The sequence below is a fragment of the Grus americana genome, chromosome 1 (genome assembly GCF_028858705.1).
Source record: "Grus americana isolate bGruAme1 chromosome 1, bGruAme1.mat, whole genome shotgun sequence".
Taxonomy (NCBI): domain Eukaryota; kingdom Metazoa; phylum Chordata; class Aves; order Gruiformes; family Gruidae; genus Grus; species Grus americana.
Genome location: NC_072852.1, coordinates 94,087,838 through 94,105,710, shown reverse-complemented (window position 1 = coordinate 94,105,710; position 17,873 = coordinate 94,087,838). Strand labels below are relative to the sequence as shown.

At 41.2% G+C, this 17,873-nt stretch overlaps 1 protein-coding gene across 20 annotated transcripts in view; it reads right to left on the bottom strand.

The window, feature by feature from the left end:
* ST3GAL6 (ST3 beta-galactoside alpha-2,3-sialyltransferase 6) overlaps positions 1-17,873 on the bottom strand; it is a 61,684-nt gene that overhangs the window by 26,128 nt on the left and 17,683 nt on the right. For 11 of the 20 annotated variants that reach the window (XM_054823139.1, XM_054823158.1, XM_054823111.1 and 8 more), the window contains 3 exons: positions 4,465-4,564; positions 3,601-3,669; positions 2,252-2,329 (listed from right to left, as the gene is read on the bottom strand). In XM_054823139.1, coding sequence (XP_054679114.1) covers positions 2,252-2,329; positions 3,601-3,669; positions 4,465-4,553 — 236 coding nt within the window. In that variant the 5' untranslated portion in view covers positions 4,554-4,564. Of the gene's footprint in view, positions 1-2,251; positions 2,330-3,600; positions 3,670-4,464; positions 4,565-4,821; positions 4,951-15,760; positions 15,941-17,873 lie in introns of those variants that run through there. The other 9 variants (XM_054823219.1, XM_054823239.1, XM_054823256.1 and 6 more) reach the window with 4 other exon arrangements.

The window sequence follows — 17,873 nt, the reverse complement described above, 5'->3', positions numbered from 1 at the left end:
TTTTTTTACTCTGGACTAACTCTAGTAAAGTCCCACAGGTTGAACACCCCTTAGCAGCTGCAGTACATCAGGTGTGCTCCTGCAGTGCATCTTCTGGCTTAGCCAGAAGTCAGATGTCTGAAAGGAGCCCAGTGCACATGTGCCGGGGTCACCCTGCAATGAGAAGCATGGCACGTGGGGATCGCACAGAGGTTTCCCTCAAAAGTGCATTCTTCCTGCAAACTAGAACATGATGGCGTCGTACCTTATAAGCGTCAAGATAGAAAGCATGGGTCACTTCTTTCTTCAAAAGACAGTAACCACAGACAAGGGTCATCTCACAGAAGGGAAGGGACTCTTATTACCATATCTGCCAAGTCAAGCCAAATGAATGAACAGTAGACCCAATGCTGTCACATGCTACCATGCTCTTGGCTTCACCTTGGAGTTAAGTTGACACACACTCACGGAATTGGTTGACTTTGTAGCCATCCTGCATACTAGGTCTTGTATTAAAATGTTAACACAGAAGTATACAGTCCCAGTGAGAAAACCTAGTGTTGATCATAGATACCCACAGCCAACATGACTTGTTTCTCCATTAAGAATATTAATAGCTGTTAAAAAAAAAACCCAAAACTCCCTCAGTTTCACAAATCAAGTATCTTACTCTGAGCTCTATGTATTCAGAAGATACTAACAGTAAAAAGGAAGAACAGAAAAAAAACCCAAAAACCAAAACCCAAACAACAAACCATGACAGCCCACACACCAAGAACTGGGCCATAGGTTAACTAAGCAAGACCAGCTAACTTTGAGACATCATATACTAAGCACCCATATTAAATTTAATAACTTCCCTTGCTGTTCAGAAACAGCTGGTTTGCTTAGACATAATAAATAATTTACATACTGCAAAGAGATTCTTAATTCTAGCTCTTTGAGCTCAGGTTCCTTTCCAATAAATAATTCTGTCAGGTTAGAAATCCTTTCAACCTCCTCAGGCTATTACCCAAGCGCACAGACCAGATCTTCAGCTCACGCAAACTATCTCTGTAAAGGAGCTATGGAAATACACAAGAGACTCTGTTCTAGCTCTGCACCTATCTTCTTCGGGCTGTGCATCTCCGAGTCCGTTCCTGCCCCTTGCTCAGCCCCAGAGCTCTCCTGCTGTGCCCAACGCTGAGCCAGCCTGGGCACACTCTGTGGGTGAGGGACCTAGGACCACCTCACTGGGCCAGGCAGCTAACCAAATCTCAAACACTACAGGATTTCTTTGGGGAGGACAAACTTGAGATCCTTCCGTGTTCTTTAAAATAATAATAGCACTGGATCAAAGCCATGTTTTCTTGTACACAAAGAGGACAAAAAAATAAAAGCAACAATAGTGTCTTTGCTCAGAGCTTTAAGAACTCCTTCAGCCAGGACTTGGTCTTTCACAGGGCCATGCTCCTCAATGTTTGCTCAGGTAAAACAAAGTCAGTATAGCCTGTCTGCTTCTGGTCCTGTTGCACTTCCTTGATCTTTCATTTAAGACTTGTTGAAGCTCTTCCTTTTTTCATCTGACTGCTTCTTTACAAAGGAAGCGTCCTATGAGTACCTTAAAGTACAGGACACCTACGCACAATTCAATGGTACTATCAGAGGAACAAAACCATGAATAATCCCAAATTTCATCGAAATTAAATTCTATTAAAAATAAAATTCCATTGAAGGGGAAGAATCTTATATCATTAAAAATTGGATGAATTTTTGCACATTTCATACTCCTCTTTCCAAATAAAGTGAAGATCTTTTCAAAACTTCTCTGCTCCCTGGCTGCTACAGAAATACTTAACTACCCAAAAAATCTTAATTTTTTTAAGTCCAGGTTCTTAATAGCAGAATGACTGAGTTTCAGTCTTGGACACGAAGGTTTCTTTTACAGGAAAAGTATGGGGGGGACATGCGTAGGGAAGGCTTGTATTTCAATCATTAAAATAATTTCACCATTACTAGCTACCACATGTGAACAGGAAGTATTTATTTATTTGGTACATATACCAGCATGTTGAGCTACTTGTGTGGTATTATTGCTCAGATGCTCATCAGTGGCAAGCTAAACCATTTGTGTTGCCACAACCAGGAAAAGCAGCAATGAAGCCAAGCCCAAAAGCTGTACATGCAAAGGTGAATCAAAATATGAATTAGTCTAGAATATGTAAGTAGCCCATTTCTACCTCAATCAGCACACCCTTTCCTTTCCCACCCCCACTTCCCACAGAAGACTCACCCCAGTAAAGATTCAAATGCCGGTTTCAGGAGACAAGTGTCCAGCGTGTTCTTTCTCTCCACAGCCGTAGGTGGCAGCCTGCAAAAGAAGAATTTCAAAGAAATAGCAAGAACAGCAGCAACACGGTAGGGAAACTTGGACAAGCCAAATTACTAACAGTTGATTACTGAGTTAACACCACATCAAATTTTCATGATTGCCTCTGTATTATAAAGATGAATCTTTCTCGTTGCAGTACGATTACTTTTACTAGCAAAGGCTTTTATCTCACAGTGCTGCTCCAAGGGGTCTGCAACCTCCCGTGCTCAGCAGCTATCAAAGCAGCCATAACCACTGGTGCGATCTCAGGCCCACCTGCAGAGAAGCAGGACACCTGGGCTGAATCACCCCTGCAGCCATACCAGATAGCATCAACCAGCACTACTTTGAGAGGAGAGAGGAGAGGAACCTCGTTTGGTTGGAGAGGGGAATAGGCAGCACCACAGAGGGTGGTTACTTCAAGGAAAATGAGATTCTGTGGGGATAAGGATAATAAGGTTAAGATTTACACTTCTAAGCACATCCCCATCTTGGTGATTTAGCCCAATTAATAACAAATATGAAGCCCAGAAGGGAGGGTAAAGTTCAGTGCGAGCAATACGTGCATCTGGGCTGCATTAAGAACAGAAGGATGAAACCACCACATTAGAACCACAAGCCAAACAGACCATGAAGGTTAATTGCTTTTGGTAACCTCAAGTTGTCATGTGAATACTGAGAAAGCACTCTGTGAAATGTATCAGCTGGCCAGCTTGTTGCTTTCCAGCATCAGCCTCGCAAACAGCATTTTGCAGGACAGCTTCAGAGAGAACAGAGACCTGCTTTTAAAGTTTTAGCATAGGCGCTCATTAGTCCCACAAACCTAATTGCAGGAATTTACTAGCACAAGATCTGCTTATACACGCACTTGCACATCACAAGTGAACCACACTTCTGATTTAATACATTTTAAGCACAAAAGCTGCCCTCATAGCTCTGCTAATTTTATTCAAGTGTAACTCAGAATTGTAGAAATTTGGAAGTTGTAAACAAATGTCCTTCCAACAATTCATTGTTGTTACAGTCACTGCAAGCGACCATAAATATTAACCAAACACTGGAGACATGACATGGACAAATTCCTTTCTGCCAGACACGTTACAATTGTGTTCATAACAGAAACAGCCAATGGACACAGCTGTACAATAACTGGTTGAACAAGGGGGTCTGAGGACAAAGGCTACAGATTTTAGTCTTAATCCCTCCCATTTGCCCAAAAACCAACCAGCCAAAATAACCCCACCACAAAAAGACTCAACTGCTGAACTTACTGGGTAACTCCACTAGTCTCATAAGAAGGAGGAGCCCTCACAGAGGAAGTCTGTCCATAAAAGCTAATCCTGCAAAAAGGGAAATGTCACAATATTGTGGTTTGCTATGAACAGAAACCACAACAGAAAGCCATTCGTATCAATTGTATGCTATAAATAAGACAAATAGAGGCACATCAATCACTACTTTTCAAAGCTATCACTATTATCTTCATAACACAAACACACTGGTGAGTCCTGGTTACACCTGTGTGAAGGCCAATGGAAACTCAACTTCTTCGATAAGCACTCTGAATTTTGGGTCTCAAGCCACCTGTCCCTTGCAGCCTGGAGACAGTGAAGGCTCACTTCCCATAAGGTTCCCACTGGGACTCGCCAAATTTCAGCTTTTCAAAAGGTGCCCACTACTCCTGCAGTTATTCCCGTGTGTGGAGCAGGTCTCTCCTATGGCACTTATCAGACATCTGAAGGAACAAGCTAACACTAAACATATGTAGGATGGGAGGAGATACGGACACATGACACACACCAGTAAGATATCTCTTCTCACCTGAACACCTATTTTCATGAAACTCAGAGGGGCTCCCTACCTCTGAGGTCCTGACCTCACCTTACAACCTGGCTCAAATCAACTACTAGGTTTAAAAGTGACACAAGAGAAGGAGCGACAGGACAGAACAATCCTATTCATTCCCTCACCCTACCAAAAAAAAAAAATCAACCACAAAGCAAAGACACACAGAGTAGTTATCAGTTCTGTGGATTACTAGTAAACAGCTGTTCAGCAACATAGCAACTCACAGCCACATCTCTCTCTCAGCCATGAGGGTGTCTGCACTAAAAGCGAACAAAGCATCACCATACCAGTAGAGGTTATTTCTCCACAGATTTCCATGCAGTATACCATACATAACAGCAGCTGCCAGGATAAAAACCAGAAGAATTCGTTTCATGATTCATAGACCTGAAACATAAGAAAAACAAAACAAGAAATTTAAATCCAAGTTATACTATTAAAATGAACATTTATAAGGCATCTTGAAACCTACGAAAGGAAATCATCATTATTACGGCCATTCTCCACCACCACAAATTTGACAGGGGATCACTCCAGTTTGATTTCTCACACAAAGTCCCAGCTGCAGGAGCTGAATGCTGCTCCATGCCTACCACACATGCATACTCTGCATGGTAACGCAGAAGCATTGAGAGATGCTCAACCTAGGTTCTCTCTGAAGACACAGGAGGAAGACTGGCTCTTCCAGAAGCACAGCAGAGTAGGAGCTCCTTTCTGTCCACCAGCAGCACAGAGAAACCAGCCTCTTGGGTCAGAAGTTGGCCTTTACATGTACCTGCGCTTCTCCTCTTTCTTGCAGCACCCACTATCAGTTTCTATAATTACACAGTCAAACAAGCACTGGTGCTTTGCAGGAGGCAGATAGGCTGATGCCAATGAAGGAGAACAAGGTATGAGCTCCCACCAATTCCTACTGGCTTTTTTAGGATCACTGAATATTCTCCAAGTCTGGTTTTGGACATTTAAAGCTGCACTGAAGCTGTCTGCTTATGCCCTCATGTCCTGCAGAGTTTCCACCTCCTGACACAGGCCAGACTTCATTGCTCAAGTGACAGAAAAATGCTATTTTCACACATCGCAAAGCAAGAAAGAGAAGTTAGGACCCGATTTGTGGAACTTACTAAGTTATGGAGAAATAGCAGAGAAAGCATTCATTTTTCAAATAGAATTTTCATCTCATTGCACAGCCTAGTAAAAAAACCGCAGAGAAATATCAGAAGCTCATGCATCTGGCAAGACATGCTGGGGGAAAAGCAAGTTCTGCATTGCTCGTATCTAACACACTGAGCTTCCCTTTCAGTAGCTATGAATGAACTGTTGTTGCTTAATATTCTGAAAGTCCAAAACAGCCATTCTGGCCACAAATTACTGTGGAAATTTACTTGAGAGCTGTATCTTTCTATTATTTTCACTTCTCCCCCTATCATGGTAAGCAGGTTCAATGCACACAATGCATAGACACCTACTTGCATATCTGTATTTTAAAGTGAAGGTAACAAACAGCTGTACAGCAAAACCAAGCCATATCCAAACATACTGCTGGATTTTTGAAACAGCAGAGCCTTTGGCTTTATGGTTTTTTATTTTTCTTTAATTTTCTTTCAAATTCCATGTTGCTTTTTAGAATATTTAGAGTGGCTGTTGTTTTAAATCTGTGTTAAACAGCCCTAAGGCAATAAAACTCAATGTAGATATAGTCCAACTGATTTACAGCAATATGCTTTATGCTAGTAACATTTTAACATCATACCTTGTATTAAAGGCCAAGAAACTACTAGAGCGCACTGCCTTTTGTTATTAGAAATTGAGAAGCAAACTACTGCCACTCACACAGCTTCACCCCTGAAGAAATACCTAACAGTGAACTATTTGTTACAATGACTTGAGTGCAACAAGCAACCACTTCTTTATTTTTCCCCCCATATCCTTCATAGGAGTTTAATTGTAGGGTCAGAGATGGGGTTTTATAACACCACCTACCAGTAACAAAGCCATGAAATGAGCAAGCTATAAACTATTAACCTTATCAACTATCCTCCAGGCTGTCCTGCTCTGTTCTGTATGAAATACTCACAGACTGCAGCTGCTGCAATTTCAACCTTCCTTGGGAAATAACACGGCCTCCCTTACAGCTCCCACTCCCTTGACTCTTCTTGAAGAGTCACTGCAATTTTTATTTTTTTTTTTTTTAACAGTCTCAACTTCTAGAGCAAACCCCAAGTTTTCGCAATAATTTCGTAAGAGCCTTTCCCTAAAACTGCAAGAACATTACAAGACTAAACGCAATAGGTGAGTTTTCAAGTGGCATTAACAGCAATTGGCTTATTTCCCTGAAAAAGATACTGCACTCTTTGGTTGGGTTTTGGTTTGTTGGGTTTGGGTTTTTTCCCTTTCATTGTCAGTATTTTTACCCCCTCCTGCTTTGCAAAAGTTTGCTAAAATATCCCACTAAAGTGGAAGTCAGCTGTTTACTTTCTACTCCCTAATTCAATCAACACAAACTTCAGTTAAACAACAGAACGTAATGAACCAGCTCTTCAGATAAAGTTGCTAAACTAACAACTGATTAAATTGCCATTTTTGCCAACTTCAATGTAAAAGAGAACCTTGTCGAGGAGTCAGACCGAGCTACAAAACAGAGAAAAGACAAGGCAAAAGCTGCCCATAAAGGGTCTTTTAAAAACAAAAATATTAGGAATAACAGTATTATTCACAGAGAAAAAGAAAAATTGTTCTCTTTGTAAAGTATTTACAAAGATATTCATACAGCCTGCAAAAAATTCATTAAAACAAGAGAATAAGTCAACATTGTTCTTCAAATGACATCATAAGGAATCCATAACAAGTTTCAAAATCTTATATAGGACATTCAGACTGGGACACACATAAGAACGTAGCATCATTAAGGGTGTACCTAACTCAGCTCTTAGGAACATAAAACGGACGTTAATTATACAAGTGAAGAGTCTTCTCACCATCCCATCCCCAAGTGCCTGACTTCACTCAGTGCTTTGAAGAGAAAGTTCTGTAGTCAAGAAAGATGGTCTTTTAATGAAGACTTTCTTAACCTGGTTTGTAAAGAAAAGCATCGCCTTGTTTATGGAAGAAATTATTCTGGGTGACAGCATTTTCCAGCTCTTCTTTCCTATTTTAAAATAGCTGAGTGTTACAGAAAGTTAATCAAAGGAAAACAAACTCCTACAATGCAAATATTGCACTAGAAAATTTCCATAGTCATAGATGCAAGAAAATAGGCAATTGAGAAGACACAGTTCAGACGTAAAATGACAGTCACGTTCCAGTTTATTTATCACAACACAAGACCCAGCACCTTGATTTAAGCTCTTCAGCCTGATTGAGGTCATCATGCCCTTAGGTCAAGGTCAGTCAGGGCTAAGCAAAACAAGGAGGAACTTGTTCTCTTCCCTCCTCTAAAAAGGCTACACTGATGCACACACCATGAAAGGGGAGAGGAACCCAGCTGACCAACACCTGACGTTCACGGTGTTAGCTGGACAATTTCCTGAAAGCAAGCAAGCAATGGGCTGCATAAGTGTTGTAAAAAGATTCATGAGCATTTTTTAATAGCAATCTAAGCTAACTTCCCCTGTTCAACTTCCCACCCCTGCCAAGGCAGAGCTACAGTTACAGAACTAGACAAGACAGACTCTGTTAGGGTATTAAGAGATTTCAGGAAATCAGCCTGCATGTCCTATGGGTAGATGGGTCCACCCCAGCTCCCACCAACCCACCAGAGACGCATTTGGGTGTATGACAAATTAGCTATATAAGCCCAGAGGCTAATTTTTTCTTCCCTTGGTGGAAGTGGGGAACCCACATCCTTGTCAGAGCTGCAACTTTACTTATGTTTAGTCTTTATTCTGCTACTTCAGTAAGCGTGGTATCTGATGTGAGCCACTATCTCATAGCCTCTGTTTATCTTTCAACTTAGATATGCAGTTGATGTAGCCACACCACCAAATAAAATAATCATGTGGGAAACTACAGCTGTTGTAATCACATGTCCACACTATGATCGCCTTGTAATGCTTGTAAGCCTTCCTTTTGCTTTCTTGCTTAAAATTAGGTTGTTAATAATATGATGCAGGAGGCTTTTCCATCTGTCCTACTTATTTTGTAAGACACCTTTGACTATTACTAAACTAGTTAATAAATATTTAACTAAAAAGTGGTTACTACCAAATTAAATACTACTCACCTTAAAATAATCTTAGCTCCATACCTAGTCTTGTGACAGTTAAACTTCCTGCTGCTGCAATTAACTGACAGCATGAAAATTTCAGCTCGCTCAGACCTCAAATTCCTAGCCCTTGTAGTTGTGGGGGAGGAAGGGAAGTGAGCTTGAAAATGTGCTTTCAGTGGATCTTGAAATTTAAAGGGACAGGGGGAAAAGCACATAAAAACCTACTGAAGTTTAAAAATAAACATCAGGATTTTTAAGATGTAGTCTATATTTTTTGGGCTTCCTTGTGATCACCAGTCCTGCAGCACTGCCTCCTTTTGGTCAGGATGTAGTGCATGCCTGGTGGAACAACCACGCAGCAGCACGACAATCAAGGAGGGAGTTCTCATGTCGTCATTTGTCTCGAGTTAAGCTGCCAAAACATGAGCACATTATGGCATGTATCTATACATTTCTTCTGCCAAACCTATTATCAACACTATTCATCATTAACTCTTCCAGTCCTTGCTCTAAGTATGTGCGTAGTTGTTAATTAATTCTCCCGCTCTTGGAAGGAAATGGTGTAGCAGACAATATAATAGCACTGCAGCAAAGTCTTAAAGGTACTGAGGTGGCCCAGTCAGTCTAGTGCCTTCCCCTCACACACTTCCTAAATTTTTACATTTCCAATGCTTCTTTTGAATTTGGTTCATTAAGAAACAGAAGTCCTCAGCAATACTAAGTTTAAATAAGGAAGGTAAGTATATTGGATTATCCAGCAAAGTGGCCCTGAATTAAAACATTTCTAACTCTCCTAAAACAGTGACTTGGTTTTGAAGTGAGAAGTTTAACAGCATCTTAATTGGAAAAGGTTCTTGTTATCCTGTCCAGTCCCCCACAAAACCAAAGCAGTTATTCCTGTTCCTGAGGGCCTGTACAAGCCACAACACTAAAAAACTAAGGTGTTACTATGACAAAATGTCATTGGGAACTTCCACCATCATACCACATATATGATCTTTACCAGACTTCTCCTGCACTGGAAGATAAGACATTTTCAGGCTCTTTCTTCTGCCCTAATCTCTCTCAACAATGAGGGGGCAAGCAGTACAGGAAGAGTTTGCTATGAGAACTGTAGCCTTCTTCCCCTCCAACAGCATATCAAATTAGCAATTTAACTGCACAGCAACCTGCTAACTTTGAAGAAAGACTGTCTTCTTTCATACACAGCTTCTGTTTGTTAAGGAAGTTCTCCAAAGTTTCCCCTAACATTTCCCCTTTCTCCAACTACTGCAGGAGACCTGAAAGGAAATAGCAAGGTAATATTTTCTCCAAGTACTCAACAGCAAGCAACGATATCCAGTAGATTTAGTATCCCAGCAGTAGTGATGTCTAGTAGATTTAGTCAACTCTTGTTCTTTATCAGCTAGTACAGCCAGAAACGCAGCCTCTGCTGGCATTAATCTACTGGGCAGAGATGTAGACTAGAGCTGTGTCCACCTTTGACCTTTTGTGCGGCTGCACACTAATTCAGGACAGGCTGCAAGAGTTAATAGATTGGGTTTAGGGCCTAAGTGCTCACCTCCATCCCTTTCATCATCCTGCTAATGGTGAAATCTATTCTGTACCACAAGAGACAGCAATACATTTATCATTTTGTGGACAATTCATTATGATTTCATTCCATTTTTGTCTTTCAAGTATAGACACAAGTCTTTTGCTCTTCACCAGAACGTGCCCGCCAGCTGGGTCAAGCAAGGAGGAAAAGCAACTGAATCAGTAGTTTTCATTAATAATCACCATTTCAGTTTGCTTCTGTCCAAAATCTTGAAGGAGATTCTGCATCACACTCCAGTTCTACTTACAAGCTCAGAAACTCTTCCCATACACCCATATTCTTTGGATAAGAGGTGTTGATAAAGAATCTGAGTACAGTAAAATTTATTGTATTTTCACCCCCTGCAATCCTCATTTACCTAGACAAGATGGCTGGAAGAGGGAGGTTAACTCCCTTCCAAAAGGCTGCAGGCAGGCCTGGGAACAAGCACAATTTATCTCTGTGTCTTGGGCATAACAAGCAACACAGGACCTACACCCCTCCAAACCTTCATCTCCAGCCCCATGCTCTCACCTCATTCCCATTACTACCTTTAAATGCAAGAAATCAGGTATGGTGGCTTATTCTAGCCAAACCTAAGCCCTTCAACATTTCAGGCAAGACCTGTAAAATAAGGTTTTGTAGCCTTCCACTCACATGCAGGAGATGCCAGGAAGACATGCTATCAATCAGGAGAGTTCGGCAAACGCTGTAAAAGGCCTGCAGGTCCTGACTTACTCTTACAGTCTTACCCCCATGCTCAGAATCTCTTGTTTATCCAGTACAGTATCATCTGTTCAGTGGTCTAACTCCTTTTTCACTCCTCGTCCCTCCCTCTGCCTGAGCACCCAGGAGCTTTTATGTGTGCCCCACAGTGGGGGTGGGAACAGGAAAAAATGAAAAGGTTAGAGAAAAAGAGAAGCTGCATGCACTCAGACTGTTTCTTGGATAGCAAGAAGGCACGTGTACAAGCCTAGGTCAAGTTACTACAAGCTTTTTAAAGCTTACTGAAACAGTCCCCCTTTTGGCTGCAAAAGACTGCTGTGACCCTGTTCTCAGGGGTACCACAATTAATGATGTGTGTTGTTTCACAGATATCACTTCTAGACCTACCAACGCAAAATTTAATATCACTTACACTGACACCAATTACCACTTCTAGGGATGAAAAACAGCAGTACAAAGCATCAGTCAGTGCATCCTGCCAGAAAACCCTGATGAGCAAAATACAGAGGAGCACAGACATCAGGTATCACTGAAATGGTCCTCAAACAGGAGCAGTATTTGGTGCAACTGTCTAATACTGAGTTAATTAGCCCTGCTGAGAGGCAGAACATGTTACCTCCAGCTTGGGGCTATGACAGTGTTGCTATGCTACCCTTGAGATCCAAACTAATATTTTGGCTCAGATTATCACAGTGCAATATGGATCCCTGGCACCAGCTCAAGGTGACAGCATGCTCCATTGCATGGTGTAGACACACAATTAAAACTGGAAGCATAAAAGAGATGGCTGGTTTTATATTTCTCAGCTGGTGAATATTGTTTTTAATAACTTTTCCACTTCAAAATAGAAAACAATATTCCAGCAACGGACATGCTTTTTGTAGCACAGTTAAACACTGCTAACTTGAGTTTAAAAGTCAGCTCTGGGTAGATCCAAATCCAACTTTTTTTTTTGTGGCTTTGAGGGAAAGAGGAACAGTAATAACTACTAGATTCGCATTGAACTGGTGCTTTTCAAGCATTGTAGATTTCCAGAAACCTTGCCTATAATTATGATCAGGAATAAGATCAAGTCCACAGCCTCAGCTTCTTGCCTGCTTTTATGCCTTAAGAGGAGGCCTAGAAGGAAGTGGCCAATTTACGCAAAGGTGCACAGAAGTTGAGAACAGACATTTCCATACGCTTTCCCTGCCTGTCCCTTCACACGCCTCCCCTCAACACACTTCACTTTTTTTTTCTTCCTCCAGTGCACTCAAACACAAACCAGCAGTTACTGCGATGCCCAGTAGCAACAGAGCTGCAGCACAGTACATAAACAACTACTTTGGGTTCGGTCAAAAGCTAACCCTATGCATACAAAGTCCAAGACCGGTATGAGCTGAGCACTGATAGCTCCGCTTTCTTGACTCCCAGAGCTTTAATCAAAGCAAACACCACAAATCCACCTTAAAAAAAAAAAATCACAAATTCATTAACATAGCGTTAGCTGAAAGATTCCTTCCAGCTCTGTTGTACTCTCCCAGATTAACCTTTAAAGCTTTAGACAGCCTAAGCTAGGCTGCTATTTATATATTACACATCATAGGGGTCAGTATAATACATGATAGAACAAAATACACAGAGAATGGGTACTATAAATCCACACAGCTCCTCCTGCATATTGTGGTGACAACACTGTTCCTTCTCAGCCTATGTTTCCCCTCTCTCTTCAGCTCTTCTTCCAGAAAGACTGGAATATAAGCAAACCACGCAACATGTTCTGGGGATCAGAGTTCAAGTCATTTTCTCCTCATACCTTAACTTGCATAACTGAAAAGGCTTCTGTTAACTTGAGAGCTGCTCTTCCTAAAGAAATAGGGCATCACGGTTTTGAGTTGTTTTGCTTCTTCATCTCCTTTTAAACAACAGAGATGACAGACACACTACACAATGCTTGAGAAAACAGAAAATTATTAATAAAAATATATACATCCCATTATAACATCAGTTACTCATTCACACCCGCTGTTCTTTGTCCCTGAGTGCCCGCAGAGTCAGAGGCTTGAGGTCAAATGAACAATCCTTCTTAGGTTTCCCAGAGAGAAAAGATGGAAAAGAGTAGGAGAAAAGGCTGGAAATAGCCAAATTAGGTTTCAAAACAGTTCAGTTACAAACTATATCAGCTCTCCAGTTTTCCCCCCATTAACCATGATTAATCTAAATAAATAAAGGTTCAACCAGAGAATTTTATCTGTATTATACATGCACATTCACTACAGCATTAAGTTCATCTTAAAACAAAGCACACTTTGTCTTCTAATAATACCTAGGATATCTAAAATATCCAGCTCTGGTTGATTTGGAGCTAATGATTTAACCTCAGCTCTCACAAAAAACAGCTGGGAATTACAAAACTAAATCTACCAGTCAGCCTGCGGAAAATAAAGAATGATCTCAACCCTAGGCTAAAATAAATCACCAGAAAACACCCCCAAACCCACTCACAAGCAAAATCAGGGCTCTCAAGGGTGGTGGCAGAGGGAATAAGGTGGGGGGGGGGGGTTGCTTTATGGGTTTTGGGTTTTTTTAAGTAACTATGAGGGCTAATTTACTTGCTTCACTACCAGCACCTGAAAAATGAAATGCTCCCCATCCACATCAACAGTAAGTCCCAAGTAATCAGACCAGTTTCATGCTTAGTCATAACAGTATAAATCCTAATCTGTACTGGTGTCAGAATCTGTCCCTAAAGAGACACAGGTGCTTTTTGTATGACTAGCTTTCACAGTAGGATTTGCAAGCCCCAGTCACGATTAAGTCCAAATATGCATGGACTGCCATCATCTGATGCCACAGCTTTTTTTTTTTTTAATTGGAATTTTTAGTTCCTATATTTTAAGAAGCAATAAATTACGTTATGCATGTTTGTGTGGATTAAGAGGCCCAAATAGGTGTAAAGGTGCTCCTACCAACATACAAAACTGAACAGTTTAGTTTTCATTTAAGTAACACGCAAAGCATGTCTGTAGTCCGAGCTCCAAACATATTATGTTCATTGATTCTTGCTGTGTTGCTCCCTATCTTCCCTCAACTGCTAAAAAAAAAAAAAAAACCACAAAAAAACCCCAAAGCAAACCTTCAACTGTTTGAGATGGAATTGACCCCAACAGCAGATTCTGCAAGTCAGTCTGCTGTGATGCATGTGTGCAAATGAAGAGCTCTGAGATTCTCAGGAATGCAGCAAAACAAGTCAGTGAAAGTGTAAAGCTAAATTAATTCAGGGAGGGAGGAAAATGGAGGTAAGTGGTAGCACTTACCCCACGTTACTATTAAGTCTTAGAAGTTTCCCAGAGCAGTAATCCTGCCAGCTCAGGAGAAAGCTGCAAGACAGCAACAGTTGGAGCAACTTCTCTGATAACGTTAATGTCTTGCATTTCCAGTGCTCTCAATTCAGCGTTGCAATGAATACGTTCCCATCGCCTTTGGATCTTGAGAATGAATCAAAATACGCAACTTAGCTGCTAACTACTGTAAGAAATTTAAACCCAAACTGACAGTGCCAAACTGGTGAAGCTCAAATATTGTAAATATTAAGGCTGTTTTCAAAAGCCTTCTTTATAAGTAGCTTTGTTTTCTTAGTACTAAAGCTTAAAAAATATTATTTTAAAAAATCCATGAGAAAAGCTCTAATGAACAACTTCATAACTGTAGGAATGCTTTGTGGATGTAAAGCATTTTTGAGCTAACAACTGTTGTACAGGTTGCAGCAGAGCCTGTATATGATCCCCTAAAGGCTTTTAGTGCTTTGTTTCATTTTTTAAATGTGAATACAGGAAAAACTACCACATACAATATCCAAACAGTATTTATCCTGAGGATTTTCAGAGCTATGAGATACATAGCATAGTTTAAAAATGTAGTCCTGAAGAACATTTAATGCAGCATATATAAGGTCCTAACTAACATCTTTTTCTGAATGGGAAAGGTTGCCAGTAAGTCTACCTGTGTTAAAAACAAACAAAAAACCCCAAGGATTTACTTGTAAGGTAATGAGCTTTCCAAGGGGAACAAAGATGTAGGTATATCCAACTTCAGCATTCAGAATATCAGTAATTGTGTTTCCTTAGACAAAGCTGAAATGAAAGTCACAATAAAAATCCAGGACAACGGAGCAGGCTAAAAGACATAAAACCAGAACTAGAATTCTTCACAGAGCAACTGTTACAGTTGTTTAAGTGAACTCAGCTCCTTATGGAAAAGTTTGCACAAGTTCATTTACATATTTCTGTGTATGCAGAGCTATAAAATGACACTACAACAGCCCATATTGCTGAGCTAACTTTTAGGCGTTATTTATCCCATAGTGGAGTTCATAGCCCTGAATTACGCACCTTAGTTTCCTTACCTATACCGAGGAAAGCTAATTATCTCTGATGGTAATCGTCAATTGCCATCTGTCTGGAAGGAAAGCTGCCTAAATTAGTCAGTAGGGAATGCTGGGAAAGCTTATGTGCTTTCTCAGTGCTACACAGAGAAGCCCATTTAGGACTTTCAGACCTCAATCCTCACTGAAGGTTAAATGCAATCCATTTCCTCCCCAAAATTGAAAATTGATGTATCACTGTCTGGGGGGAGGGAGGGGAGGGAGATTGTTTGGGTTTTTTTAAAAGGACAGTCACCCCTAAAACTGAGGGGAGTCAAAGGTACATTTCACCCTACCCAGACATCCTCTTTCACCGCCTCGCAGCCCTCCTGTTGGGGTTGCCCTGTAATGGCTAAAATGCCTCCAAGCTCAGCCGAGAGCCAGGAGGCATGCGGGAAGCTGGGCAGCCTTCCTGCCGGGGGTAGACCACAGACAGGCAGCCTGGTCCCTGCTGCAGTGATGGCTTCACGCAGTACTTCTGCTGCAAATCATCAGCTCCCTCCATCATTTTCATTTGTTACTTTCTAAGCCAAGCCTGGTTTGCTGTAGATGAAACAGTGTCTATTTTTGCTGTTTGATTCTCAGTTTCAACAGTCTTTAAATGCTACTGCAAAATGAAGAGGAGTTTTCTTCAGGACTGTAGTATTTTTAAACAGATTAGCTGTCCTCCCCTACCTGATCTTTGCCGAGTATCAGATTTGCCCAGGGCTGTATGTGCATATATCTCCTCTGAAGATAAGAGAGTAGCGGGTAAGTCCTGGGACAACATGGGGCTCACCTTCCCATGAGCCACAGCAGGGCAATGGACTTCTTCTGTGGCACAGACCTGCTCTTCCATAACCAAACCGGCCCATGCTGCAGCAGGGATAAAACATGAAGTCTGATATTTGCTTCAGCATAAACTGGAAGTCCTCGAAAGCAACATACACTGTAAGTGGGACCTGCTGTGTTGCCTACTGACGTCTTTTCCTTGCTACCCTGACGACACCAAATCCAGCTCAGCCTCCAGCATCACCATGTCCTATCAGATTGCTGCTATTCATGCCCCAGACGATGCAGAACTCCATTAGAGCATGAAATGCAGCACAGTAAAAGGCTTTTTGTTCCATCACATGTGTTCTTAGCATGAAATGAGATTTATGCAATCATACCCTGTATGCATGTGTGCATGCCCTTTCTTTCCTTCCCTATAGAACTTTTGAACCCCTTTGACTAATTACAGTCAAATTTGACAGGAGATTAGGAACTCAATGCGTTTGAGACCTCCAAAATTTTTGCAAAAATAAACAGGCAGCTGGGTGGAACAAAGAAACCCTGCAAGCTCATCTTTCATTAAAGATCAGAAAGTCTACACACAGAAAGACATCAGAAACTTGGTTTAATGATATCTGCTTCTCACAGAATTGTGTGGCAGAGAGATTATAAGAGCCTCTGGCCATTAAAAAAGTGCTACAATTTTGAAAAACATTGCACAAACATATAAGCATCCAACTTTCCCAAAACAGTTGCCTGAAGTTAAACATTTTAAATATCCTTTTCAATCACCTAATAGTGATTACCTAATCAGTGTTAGCTGATTCCAGTCACCTAGCTTCAAAAAAAATCACTTTGACATCCGCCAGCATTTATGATAGGAAATATTCTGTGAAATCCGAAGAATGAGATGCACATTCTATTTCACTTCACCATTCTTTCCAAAAAGCTCTGAACAACATTCTCAATTTAGATTAGAAACCTTTAGACTAATACAAAACCTAAGGTTTGAGGCTAAGCCATCTAAGAACCAATGTCCCAAGTTGAAAACAAATCATGGCATGCCATTAGCACAGAAGAAAGAAGGAATAAAAATAGCCATTTCCATTCAAGTTCTCCAATGAAAATGAAGTAACGGTATTTCCTTAACATGTTTTGTAAGAAAAAACAGTCAATCTTGAGAAACTGTACAAACAGTATTTACACTGACCAGTATTTTAACCATCTGGCTACTCAAAACCCAGTTTACACAGCTGGCCTGCGCTCCACTGCACAAGGTGAGCGACACAGGCACGAGAAACGCTCTGCTACGTCAGACCAATGTCTGTCTAGCCCACTAGTCTGACTCCAACAGTGACAGAGGGAGATGCTGTTTAAGGACAGCACATTGTGGACACTTTGTGGTTCATTCCCCTCGTTCACACATTCCCCTTGCAGCACCTACAATTGTTTAGTATGGGAGTTGCAGGATAACATTCCTGCCTACTCCTTTTCGCATCCTTTTATGAACCTGCCAATGTCTACACTTAGGAACCAGGGCATAAAAAGGACAGGAAACCCACCAAAGAAGATTGAAGCAGTACTGCTACATCAGAGCTGCTGAACCACAAGGTGCTTCACTACAGAGTCCTGGGGCCCTTGACTTTTTGAGAATGGGGAATTAAAACTGCCACGGGTGGCTAAAAAAAATGGGGTAGGGGAATGATAGGCTTATATAGCCTTCCAGATTCTCAGCTGAGGCAAGTAACAGTCACTGTCTCCTTAAATATTGCAAAACATTTGGGCAAGCAGAGCTAGCTGTAGCTTACCCTTAACTGTTTCCAGCAAAAAACCAGGCTTTTCCCAGCTAACCAAATGAGAAGGCAGTAACTTGCCTACACAAGGGGCACAATCAAGACTAGCTACCACATGCTAGCAAGCCTTGTGCACATTCACCAATATGGACAAATCCTAACTTGCTCTGGCACTTCATCAAGTGGATTTAATATTGTGGCTCCATTTAATCTTGTGCAAATGTTATGTTCAGACAAACCCT